General features: G+C 39.7%; 1 protein-coding gene across 1 annotated transcript; it reads left to right on the forward strand.

Moving 5' to 3' along the window:
• Positions 1–7808: 7808 nt before the first annotated feature.
• On the forward strand, positions 7809–8558 carry LOC117563423 (40S ribosomal protein S10b-like). Its single transcript, XM_034241758.2, has 2 exons — positions 7809–8397; positions 8459–8558. The coding sequence occupies exon 1, from the start codon at positions 7923–7925 to the stop codon at positions 8391–8393; it is 471 nt and encodes a 156-aa protein (XP_034097649.1). The 5' UTR covers positions 7809–7922; the 3' UTR covers positions 8394–8397; positions 8459–8558.
• The last annotated feature ends 4945 nt before the right edge of the window (positions 8559–13503 follow it).

Below are 13503 nucleotides of genomic sequence, written 5' to 3' on the forward strand. Positions count from 1 at the left end.
TTGGCTGAGCTCAACTGAGTGAGTGAGTGAGAGATTGTTTTATTGATTTTGCATAATAAAAATGTCACACACACACAGAGACAGAGACACAGAGAGTGAGAGAGAGAGAGAGACAGTCTATGGATGTGTGTGAAAGTCGACAATACAGCAACAATAAATTAATTAAGCCGATAGAGACAGTTTAATGTCATTTAATAAAATATTGACGTGTCACTGACACACACGCACACTCACACACACACACACAGCATCAGACACACACACACACACACACGCGCGCTGAAGTGGAGTGAATGACGCCATTTTGTTTTTGGCTTTGACATCTGATGGGTGTTAAAATCAATTGACGAAATCAATTGGAATTGGCGGTCAGCCGACGAAGCAGCGTCGAACAGTGTCTCTCTCTTGATTGATTGACAGCGGACATATTGCGATAGTCCCAAGATTGATGACCACATCAAGCAGAGCGAGTGGAAGAGAGATAAAATGAGTGTGAGGGAATTAGGATAGAGAAAGCGAGAGAGTCACGAAATGCATTTGCTCACTCTTTAAATGCGCACACATAAATTCGCATAATGAAATGTTAATTTTGACACGTCATTAATATATTTTGTCTATCCACGAAATAACCCCCTCCACTTCACCCCTTCTTTCGCTGCTTGCCCTACGTGGCAGCAACTGCAGTCCGGCGACTGTTCGTTCAATTGACAGCAGCAACAGCAACAGCGACTGCGACTGCGATGTTGTAATTAGTTTTGACGTTTCTCGTTGCACAAATTAATTTATTTGACATGTCAGACGACCATCGGATCGGCCATTGACAATTGGCCACTTGCCACAGCCATTTGCCACACAGTCTCATGGTTTTTCAAATCTGACATTTATTGGATGAGCGACAAAACATTTACGTATCCTATATACTACCTGTCATACCCAAAAATATCCCTACATACTCGTATAAATACCTGCGATGCAAGAGTAGCTCTGCAATTATATTCATCAATATATTTTCTATACATACATATATGCAACATATTGCCGACAGCAATTGATTTTATTATTAAAGCGAAGTCAATTGAAAGCTTTTAATATGGTTGCAACTTATAAGAGAATATTTAAAAGAAATATTCAAGATATTTACTGGGAATAGTGAGGAGATTAAATCCATTAAATACTAAGAAAATAGGTACTAAAATATTAATTAAATACTTTTAATTTATAAGTAATTTCAATCATTAAGAAAGTGTTGAATATTGATTGAACTTTAAAATATAGATTCTTTAAGTCTTTATAAATTACTTAAATTAGTAAAGAAAATCAGATAAATAGAATACTTTTAAAATCCTTACTAAAATATTCCATATATTATCAATTTTCAAGAGAAATTTACTGAGGATAAATGAGGATAATTGATAAATATTAAAACTAAAATATACCGAAAACCTACAGTTGAGTGAGCACGACTGTGAGATACCCTCTACATACTGTGAATAAAAGCAAAACAGTAAGGTATTATTTTTAAAATATACCAAATTAATATACCACAAACATAATAAAAAATATACCAATGGTTACATTTGGTATATTGATAAAGTACTATAATGAAAATGTAGAGTGAAAAATATACTAGATTGTCAGCCAAAGCAACTATTTACTATGCTTGAAATTCTCTTTCTTATACAACACTCAATAAAAACAATAACATTCATTCTCTTAAAGTATTGTGAATATATTCATATTCGTATAATGTGTGTTCAATAAAATTAAACACAGTGCAAATTTGTTGCAGCTTCTTGAGGCAATCTTTTAATGTATCTTTATTTCTTTGCACATTTCTTTACCAATTGTTAAAGAGTGGGAGAAAGAGTAATTAAGTGTTTCACACTCTTTTTCTTTCCCACCTATTTTCTTTAGTTCAACATTGTATTCTTTTTAATCAATGGTCACACTCTTTTTCTCTTGCTCTCTGTTTCGCTCCATTTGTGTGGAGCAGCAGTTGACACTTTGCATCTTGCGCAATCACCAAATATTGTCACAGAATGTCAGCATCGAAGCTGCAGTCGCAGTCGATGTCAGCGTCGCTGTCAGCGTCGCAGTCAACGTCAACTTCAGTTGGGGAGCTTCAACATTGTATCGAAGTTTGCACACAATCAGTAAAATATTTTGGCCATCCTTCGGGGACGACCTCATTTCGTCTTTGTCGTTGTCAGTTGAACGGGCAGCAACAGAAGTAGAGAGGGGGAGATAGTGGAGAGAGCGGGAGGGGGGAGTAAAGGACGAACTCGACGCTTCGTCGCCTGCTTTTGGTCTCTTGGTCGTTTCAATGTTTTTCTTTAGCCATGCACATTTTTCCGTTTTTTAATCTTTTGCTTTTGCTTCTCTCGCTTGCTTTCTTAGCCATGTTCACTTCCCTCTTCTCCCCTTTCTCCCCATCTCTCCTCTCTAGTAGCTGAGGGCAAACTTTTTGGCGTTTCATCTGCAGCACATCAATTTTTGTTGCTGACGAGCAAAAGTTGCAATGCTCTAGGTTCAGTTGCAGGTCCAAGTCCATCCAATGCCAAAGATGCCAATGCCGCCCACACACTCCCCTCCCCCTCCTTGCTTTCCCCTTTCCAGCACTGTCGCAATGTTATTCTATTGGGTCGCCAACTGTCTGTCTGTCCGTCTGTCCCGTCTGCTGTCTCCTGATTGACGGCAACTGACAAGTTTCTCTTCGACTGCGCATTGACTTTTCTTTTCTTTTGCTTTGCCTTTTGCCATTTTCTACTTCCATTGCAGTCGTTGCATTTTACGAGTATGTTCCAAGTTCTGGCTCCAGCTTCCTCTCTCTTTCTGGAACATTTCAGTAAATTTCTAATCCTTAAGTATATGGCAGGAAGCATCAGCCGCTTGATGTGCATGTGTCTTGTCTTCTCTCTCTACTTCTTCTTTTTCTGTCTCTTTCTATAGTCTGCAGCTCCATAATCCTCCCTGGACAAGAGCCTTTTGCCTGGTCATTTTGTCAGTCTTTCAGTCAGTTCTGTTGCCTTATTGCATCTTGGCGACAAACTCCTTGGCCGCATTTTCCAATTTCTTTTCTTTCCCACTTTTGCATGTTTCACTAACAAGCTGCAAGCAAATTTCTGTCGTTTATTGACTGACCATGTTCATTCCTAATATGAAATTATGTCTTTGAATTAAGCTTACATAATCGCATCGAAATCAGGTCGCCAAATAATGCATTTCTGTGCATTTGCTTAACTGAGAAACTTTAATAAAAATCAAATTTGTTTTGCCATTTTCTCATTTCTTTCAGAGTCCGAACTGTTCGACGTTTATCTACACTGGGAAAAGTCTGCATCAATCAATACGTATACGCAATGAAATATACATGGATGAATGCATTAGATGGATAAGAGGACAGAGATGAACACGGAATATGCGGGGGTTGAGGTCAGAGTTCAAACTTCAAGCTCGTTGCTTAAACTTTTCAAACTCAAACTGAAACTCGGACATGAACGTGGACGTGGACATAGATGAGAATGTTGTAGAAGGATGAAGGACGATGGACGATGCCACGACGTACAACATATAGCGCATCAGTCAAAAATTGTTCTTGCTTGTCATCAGAGACGTGCCACGTCCGCGCATCTCCTTTGCCGTTGCCTCGAAGGAAGCAGGAAAAAGCAGTTGGAAAACGGCATGAGGAAATGTTGCCAAGCACGAAAGAAACTTTGATGCTGACCACAAGATAGGCAAATCAATCTGCCAGCAATGTGACTACTGAATGCTCTACGGAAAGCAAAGTTTGAATTATAAAATGGGGTAAGTCAAGCTTTTTATATTTCATAAATTAACTAAGGTTTTGTACAGAGCTGAACTAAGGAAAAATAATACGGATATTTATCGGGCTAAAGCTATAACATTTAATTTAGGGATATAGCCACAAAATCAGCTGTACTTAAGAGAAAACTTTAACTTTAAAGTGTGCACATATTTTTTATTTCAATTTTGCTTGAATCATTGATTATCTAGTTCCCTCAATGATCAGAAAAACATCATTAATTTAACAACCTGAACAACTCTGAAAAGGCGATCCCTTTTGTCCCTCAAGTCTCTGAATTATTACAAGCGCCTCATCAAACTTACTCTAAAAATTGACTCTTATTTTATATATCTTATCTACTATATTTATCTATCTATTTTGTCCATATCTCGTATTTTAGTTCTCAGAAAGATCCACAAAAGTATCAACAAACTTATTTCCTCCTAAAGTCCTTCCCTATATAATCACAAAAGTATCAACGAACTTGTTCTCTAAGTTTCCCTTTATACATAAAACAATATCATTTCTCAAGAGCGATCTATTTCGGCCATCTATTAAAATTTAGTTCTTTGTATGATCAGAAGTTTCTCTTATTTAGTTACTCTTAAAATCCTGCTGAATATTTAGAATGTTCCTTCTATCAATGAATTTTCATAACCGAGTTCTTCCTATTGCTCTCAGACTCTCCGAGGCAACTCGGGGATTATCTCAGTGAGGTTAGAGTATTCAGGGACAATAACAAAGTGCCAGGCTTCAACTTGCAGCTGTAAGCAGCGATAGACAAGTCCATATGTGAAGCTCAACTCAACGTTGCTGTTGCTGTTGCTCAGTGGACGGCGCATTGATGAGGGCCACGTCAATAAAATGGCCAGTGAGAAAGCAAAGGGGGTGGTGTGTAGGGGCAACGACGACATGAAACAAAATGTCTAACTAAGAAGTATAAAAGAAATGCGCCACGTCAGACTAATCCTTGCGCCATCATATTACAGCATCGTCGTCGCTAGCAAAACTACCTTCTCCTCAACTGCTTCGACTTCGACTTTTCCTTCGTCTTCGTCTTCCGAGCCATAACCATAAGAAAACTTGTGAATATTGTTGCGCCATCTCGCTCCATCTTCGTCTCGTATTCTCTCCTCTCTCTCTCTCTCGCCCTCCGTCTTGCACTTGCTGTGTGTGTGTCATGGAAGCCATCAATCGTTTTGTTGAAATGTGCAATAAAAGAAAAGTCATGAAAACTTTCTGCGCTGCTCGCAGATTTCTTGCCTTGGGAGGGTCTTTGGGTGAGGTCTGGGTTTGCTGTTAGTAGTTGCCTAATGCCTGCGACAACATGGCATGGCTCCGGCTTCGTCTCCATCTCCGTCGCAGGCTTCGACTTCGCATCCGCATCCGCATCCGTTGCTGCCTGTCCAAATGTCCTTCTGCCCGTCATTTTGCTGCATTTGCCAGCGTCTTGGCGACATTTGACGATTGACGAGGACGTCGAAGGCGTCTTGACTGCCTCTTCCTCTCTCTCTATCCCTCCTCTCTCTCTCTCATCCTCTCTTGTTATTGTGCTCGTAATGGCCAAGACGCTGAGACGCTTGCTGGGCGGCAGCTGGGCTCTTGTTCCTGTGCATCATCAACATCGTCATCATCATCATCATCGTGTTGTTGTGCCACCCAAAAATGTCTCGGGTCAAACTGTCGTTCGCACGTTGAATTGCGGTTCAGTGGGGAAAAAGCTTGTGTATTGGATTTGCGCCCAGTCCAGTCAGGGAGAGGAGGCTGGACTGTGGACCTAGACCTGGTCCTGGTCCTTGCTTGCCTGGCGTCTTAGTGTCAGCGTCCGAGCAGCAGATTGAAGCTCGCTCTCACTCTTCCTCTCTTGCTCTCTCTTCTGGTCTGTTGCAGTCCCTCGCCTCCTTCAGGACATGTCTTTGGTTGCGAGTCCTCGACTGCGACTGCGACTGTGACTGCGAGTCGGGTCGCTCTATCAATCCGCAGAGCACATTGAACGACAGCGTCAGGATTTTTGCAATTTGAGAAGTTGCTACGTGACATTTCAATAATTTTTGAAAAGTTTCTTACTTGCTGCTGCCCTTCCCTCACCTCCCTGACCCTTTTTCCGCACTTATTTTCACTTGTATTTTGCGCCATCGTCTTCTTTATTTTATTTTATATATTTTTATAGTGTATATTTTGCGCTGTGTCCTTGGACAAAAATCGAAGCGACGCAGGCGGAAGTTGCATGTGGTTTGGGTGGTGAGGAGGGTAAAGTAAAGGGGAGATTGTGGGCTTTGGACTGGCGCCGGAACTAGGAATTTTATATTCTGCAATTTTCGTGACAACGTCATTTTGTCCACGACATTCTGCCTGATGCGTCGTCGTCGTCGTCGTCTCCGACATCGTTTCTGTCTCCGTCACCGTCAGTGGACAGCCAGCACCTCCAGCCTGCTTCCCCACTCTGCTTGTGTAAGAAATTTGTTGTGTGCATTAGGAACTTTGACGCTTGACTGGATAGCTGTCAGTGGGCTGCTTGGCAGGACGACAGGAGTCTGAGACTTCGCCTCCTTTTGACGTTTGAATTTTGATGCTCCGACAGTTTATTCGATTGTTTTTCTCGCTTTTCGCCTCGGCGCAAAATTACGGAAGTGCAGCAGTCGCCCCCAAACTACATGTTGTCTCTCCTCCACTCTCTGTCTCTCCGCCTTTTGATCCTTTTCATAGTTTGCCTCATGCCTCATCTGGCTCTGCTTATGTAAGAACAGAAAATTGCTGGCACAAATGGCGCCCTAGCCTGGATCCTGGTTCCTAGAGATGCTTTTGCTTTGCTTTTGCGCCATGCTGTCCGGCCATCTTCATTAGAATTTATTTTTATTGTTTTGCGCAACTTTCAACTTTTACAACTTTATCAATATATGAATATAGATGCGCATAGCCGACTTTTCCTCCGCCTTCTCCTCTCCGCCATCAACCCAACTAACATTGAATCCTTTAATTATGAAAATGCTGCTGACGATGACGAGAGCATGAACAAGGACAAGGACGACTATTCCGACTATTTCCTGTGAGGTGACTTTTAATGCCATACTGCCATTTGCCATTAAATGGGGACTCACTTGGGACAGTTAAGCTCTGGTTAACCCAAACACATCTTAAAGGTGCCTTGAGCTCCAGTGACTTTAATCTCTGCTAAGATTATTATTAAATGACACTTCTTAACATATTATAAAGTTGCCACTCAAGGGAGTTATTAGGTGGTTATGGTAAAGATAATGTCTTGAACATTAATGTCTTAAAAATTATTAATAAAGTGGGAACTACTTACAATATTTGATTACTGTAGTACTATAAGGATTCGGATTAGGTTAATTATAACAGTTTTGGGAACATATTACATCAGACTATTGAAATTGGATGAATATAAATGAAAATGCACTAAATGGAAATGTTTGGAGGAAGAGTTTTGTTGATTTAAATTAACAGATTATTCTTTCAACACAAATTTTACCGTAAAGAAGTTAAAGGTGTGATATAATTAAAATTAACACTAACACTATTACTAAAGCACTGGTTACAAAGTCTTCGGCTTTAAAGAAGTTAATTTCAGCCAGTCTTATCAACCCAAAAGTAATTTACAATAAGGTTTTCCACCTAAGGAAATATTTACCTACATCTACATATAATAAATACATATAACTGAATGTTAATCGTACAAATTCAGTTATTTTGAATAAATTCTTTAAACATATGTATATAAATGGATCACATAAAAGTGAGAAGCGTCATAAATTTTGCTTAAGATCTGTGTGTTTTCGACATAATATCCTCACAAAATAATAATATTTATGTCTTATACTATACACTATACTATAATAATAAGAGTGCGTTTGGTGGATAACAATGAAAAAGTGGATACCAAGTGTCAATCTCAACTTTTATGCCATTTACCAACACTTCGATTGAAATGCAACACAGCCAACTAAAGCCGCTTACCTCAACGTTTTCCAACACTACCCATAACCTAGCTGTCAACAAAAGTCAAGCGAGAAAGTTCTTTTTCAATTCAGACAAGCTCGCAGTCGGACTGAAAGTTTCTTCAATCAAATCGGATAATTTCTTAAACATCCTGTGCACAATGTTTATGCAAAAATCGGATCGCAATGCCATCTACACGGTGCTCTTTCGCTCGGCCGTGATGTTTGCTGAGCGTGCGCTGCAAAAGCGTCATCCGGACAAATCGCTGAATCATTTGACCAACTTGCAAGTGATTAAAATACTGAAATCCCTCAAGTCACGTGGCTATGTGTCGGAGCAAATCGCCTGGCGTCATTATTACTGGTGTCTGAACAACGATGGCATCGAGTACTTGCGTGGGTATCTCCACATGCCCTCCGAAGTGGTTCCCTCGACGTTGCAACGTCGCAAGGAACCGGTGCGAATGTCTCGCAACAGCCGAGACGATGGAACACGCGGACTTCAACGCGACTTCAAGGAGCGTGAGGATCGTTCCACCTATCGACGCAACGATGAGGATAAGACTGGAGAGGTGGGAGCTGGAGCTGGTTCCCTAGAGTTCCGCGGGGGTTTCGGACGTGGCAGGCGTTAGGAGAGTAAGAAAGGGAATGAAGTGCAAAGTATTCAACAAATCAATGAGACGACCTTCCTTTGTAGGCTTCGGACGTGGCAGGCGTTAAACAGGATGAAGAGTGAGGAGAGAAAGAAGTGTAAACCAGAGAAGTCTTTAACAAATAAATGTGACGACCTTCCATTGTAGTTGCGCTTAATCCCAATAGGAGGCTTGTGTTGCATTTGCATTTTACAGATCGTTTGCCACACGCTGTGGCATCGGGTCAACAAAAGACTCGGCGGCGTCTCCTTTACATATTTGCAACATGGGTCGTGAGTTGCAGTCGGAGTTGATGTTGAAGTTGGAGTCGCTGCTGTGAGGCGACAAATAGACTTGTTTGCCCAATTCCCAGCTGCTAATGATGCATTTTCGATGACGTTTCGTGCTTCATGCAAATTCGCTGCTTCGCTTCAGTTCTACGTTCCACAACACACACACACACACGATAATCAGTTGCATCAGTAACGTGGCGTGCGACATTTATGACACGCTGCAGTGAGTGGAAGAGAGAAGAGCGAGGAGCGTAAGACAACGTAACATAATACGGCTCATCATCTCCAGCATCGTTGTTAACCTCATCAGTTTCGTCGCTGAGATTGTCACCATCAGGCTGTCCTTGTTGCTGCTTTGCCTCGCTCGCTCGTCGTAATCATGCTCATCAAGCTCATCCTCAACAATGAGACAACAACAACAACAACTAGGAGAGAACATCGTCAACATGCAAGAGGAGAGACATCAGCATCAGCTTCAGCGACGGCACAACATATCACATCATCACTGGGAATGCATTTTGCATCGCTTCATGTCACTTTGCCTCGCATTTGGCTGCATTCCTTGCCATCCTCAGCACATCTCCCTTCTCTCCTCTCCTCTCTACCCAACTCCCAACTCTTGCTCCTGCTGCCAGTGGCAGCTGTGAAGTCAAGGATTTCGGCATTGCCGCGAACAGCAGACAAAATGAGTTGCGAGTCATGTGAATCATTCTGCATAAATATTTGCAATACACATAATTCGCTTTTACTGTGATTCAAGCAAGAGTGTTGCATGTCCGGACAGCAGGTTATATTCTTAAATATTTTAATTAGTAGTTGAATTAAGTTCGACTTGCAATTGTATTTGGAAACAGCTTAACTTTAGCTTCGCCAGCTGATAGGTTTTACTCCCTTTTATATCTTGACCTATTGACATAGTTGTTTAAGGTAGATATAACAACTCTAACTCTATACTTAAATGAATAATTATTACTAATTATTCGCTTCCAGTTACATTTTTATGATTTTGATTTATTTTCAGACAGGTTTTAATTTTTGTTAATAGAATTTGCACATTTACATTTTCTCTCAATTTCCCTCAATATATTGACATATATTAGCTGAAATCCTCTTCAAATATGTATTTTAAACACTTGAATCAATAATTATTCATTTGAATTCCGATTTACTAATGAAATTTATAAGTTTTGCGGTTTAAAACGAACATGTTTATCGTACTCCATTTAATATTTTCACTTACACTTCCTTGACCTATCGATATAGCCTTTCGAAGTACTTGAAAACAAACAACTGGCACTTAAATATTGCTAATTATTTACTTCTGAATGAATTGTAAAGATATGGCTTTACTTTGCATACTGTCAGATTCAGAATTTTCTATGCAAGACTTTCTATCTTATTAATTTTAATATTTATTATTATTTTATTGACATAAATAATAGAATTCCTTATTGCAATAAGATGAGCCAGAGTATCTAGGACTAATTTCTTCTTGCTTCGGCAGAACATATACTAAAATATCAATATTTCCCCTAAACTTCTTCGACCTAATACTAATAATTTTATATTTTTCCTAAACTTCTTTGAGCTATTAGGTTTCACAGTAGATAAAAGCTTCATCATACATGTATCTTAAAGCACATTTAACTACAACAATAAATTTCGATCTATTCTCAATTTCATTTCATTCTCAACTCTTCGAATCTACTTTTAATAGAAAAGTCAAACAATTCATTTATTAGCTTTATTCTTTGCAAATTTATGTGATTGCTAAATGATTGGCCTAAATGTTTGTGTTATCTAAATATTTAAAATATGTTTTCATTCAAATGATTGTTTTATTCCCAATATTTGAATTTTATGTTATTAGCACAAATATGCTAAATGTGACTTTAACATTTATTTAATAATTTTCCTTGTAAAGTCACTTGAACATTGTAGCTTTTACAATTGATAAAAAATGCGATATATTTTTGTCATATAGGTTTGCATTTGAGTATAGTAATCAATTCACAATAGTAATACACATTCTTCTGCATTAACATTAAGGTTATATTAATGTCCCACAACTTCTCTAAAATCTACTTAGGTTTCAGCATCTTTAATCTCTCTTTCCTCCTTGTCTGGTCCAACATCTTGTCTTTCAACTCAACTTATGCTCATTCACTTCTTGAACATTTCGCTGACATTCATATGCATATCCATAATTGTGGCATTTGGCAGCTGGAAACAAAAGCGGCCACAAGAATCTAAAATAGGCGAAACACAGTCCCCCTCTTTCTTTCTCTTTGTTTCCCCTCTCCTTGGAGCATTTAAGAAGCGTGAGACGACGACGGATTTTGGCCTGAATCTTTGTGAAAATTTGCGAGGCCAATTTGTCAGGCGTTGACAAAGACGCTTTGTTGGCTTTTCTTGGACTTGTTGAACTGAGAAGCAAAGCAAGAGAGTGAGGAGGGAAGGAGGAGGAGAGGGAGTTTTGGGCCTGCTTTGTGGCTGCCTTGCGGCGACGCAAGTGGCAAGTGAAAAACATTTCCGGATGAGTAACTCATCAGTCAGCGAGCGTTGAGAGCTGTTGACACCACTTTGGGGGCCAGCGTCATGATGAGAAGATGCAAAAGTTGCAAAGTGATTTTCAGCTGCAACATTGCTGTTGCTGTTGGTGTTGCCACTGCTGTGGCGGTGGTGCAACAAGTGCGTAGTAAATCATGAGGAAAATAAGAGGGAGAGAGAGAAGGCGTCGCTATTCAGCTGGCTGATTGAAAACTGATGGCGTGTTGGCGTCGCATTCGAAATGCATTGGCATTAAATAAACAGAAATTGCGCATTTCTCACGCGGAAATGTCTCGACGCGACGACGAGAGATACAAATGCAGATGCAGATACAGATACAACTGATGGACTCCCTGACTGACTGACTGACTGAGGCATCAACGTCGCCAGTCGCGAGACGAAGTCGCTGTTGAAGTCTTTCCACATTTTCTGTCGCCTCCCAAAATGCAACATCGGCACCCACTTAATTTGCCAGCTCTCTTTCTCTCTCTCTCTCTCTTTGCCGGATGCTCTTCTCTGTTCCCAGTTGCCAGTTGCATCTATTCACGTCACTTGCGTCCTGACAAAATGTATCTGTTTGCAATTAAATGTCACCCATCGTGCATAACGGCACCCAACTCGGCTCTCTTCACTTGCTGCTGACAGCCAACAACAGTCTGCCAAATGCCAAATGTCAGAGCATCGTGCAAATTATTATCTAGCCACAGATCTAACTGCAACGCTGCCAACTAACAAATTACTGTCAGATATTCATACTCTATATGATATGACTAGCTTACTTTGAGGGAGAAAGAACTATTGATTCAATAAGAATTATGTTACTAAGTTAGATCCATTTTTAGATTCCTGTTCTTATAGTGAATGAAAATTATCTATATTATTACTAGCTAAAGTTTAGGGAGAAAGAATTCTAGATTCAATAAGAATTGTTTAAATTATTAATTTTGATATTCATTTAAAAAATTTCATTCTTTTGAAGGTGAATTAAAGTCGTATTGAAAATTGATTTTGAATTAAAATTATCTGATATTTAGGGAGAATGAACTCAAGTTTCTTGTGTCAAAATTTACATTGAATTTTGTTTGATCTTTCATTACATGTACAATGTTACAATGTATAACATTTATTTCCATCATCTTTTTAAATTTCATTAAAATGTCAAATACAACTTTCTTAGTTAGATTTGAAGTGCTATGAAAAAATTTTACAATTTAGGTATTACATTGTTATTTAAGATAGTTTAAATTGTATATATATTCTATATAAGTACTTAAGTACATAGTTTCAGAAAGATCTACAATCAAGATTTAACAAGTGAGGCAATAATTGGACTTTAAGCACAACATTGATTAATAAGAACAATTCTTTCGTTCTTGCTTAAATATTCAGAATGTATTGCTTATGTATATTAGATACGAAATTGCCGAATATTAACAGAGTTTCTTTTGCAATACATTTTTAATGGGTTTTTATGAGGAGTTGCGTTAAGGAAAGCCATTAAATTTATGCAAAAGATATGCGTAAGAGAAGCACAAGTCGAAAAGAGTTCTGTCTGCATTTCGATTCGAATTCGATTGGCTTCCTAATTGGTTGACCTGCTAAGCTGGTCAGATGGATCGAGCAAAGAGTTGGTTGCAAGCAGAGAGACTGAGTTGCCACTTATTGCAATTCAAACAATTACCATAAATGACGATAAATGGCCAGAGTTTAATCAGAGCTGAGCTGAGTCAGTGACTGAAATGGAAACAGAGTTGGAGATGGAAATGGAGATGGAGACACAACCAGGCGATTGGCCAGTAGCCAAAGCGAGGCAAGGATTGTTAAGTTGGCGACGCAGACGCAGAGGCAAGTTCGAGTTGTGGCAGCAACAACAACTGCAACTGCGGCTGTTTTACGATGGCAGTTGGCGGATTTAGTTGGTCGCTCTTGGCGGGGCAACTTTTGTGTCAAACGTCAAGAAACTGCAACAGCGACTTGGACTGAGAGTTAACATGCGCTTGTGCAGCAACAGTTTCTTGTGAGACTTTCCCAAGCCAGAGGCAACAGCAACGTGGCACCCATTTGCCATGAAATATAACCTCAATCAACATTCGCTCATTACCCAGCCTGGGATTGGAGGAGTCTCTCTCTCTCTCTTACTCTCTTGGCGGATGACATTTTATTTATGAATACCAAATTGTAAATTATTAACATGTTTCACGCAAGTTATGACCAACGCCGACTTCGACTCCGAGTGCGAGCTCTCTGACAGCGAACGTCCATGTCCA

Source organism: Drosophila albomicans, chromosome 2L (genome assembly GCF_009650485.2).
Source record: "Drosophila albomicans strain 15112-1751.03 chromosome 2L, ASM965048v2, whole genome shotgun sequence".
In the NCBI taxonomy this organism is placed as follows: domain Eukaryota; kingdom Metazoa; phylum Arthropoda; class Insecta; order Diptera; family Drosophilidae; genus Drosophila; species Drosophila albomicans.

Excerpts from the sequence above, each read along its gene's own strand:
- LOC117563423 (XM_034241758.2), top strand. The coding sequence starts at position 7,923 with ATGTTTATGCAAAAATCGGATCGCAATGCCATCTACACGGTGCTCTTT.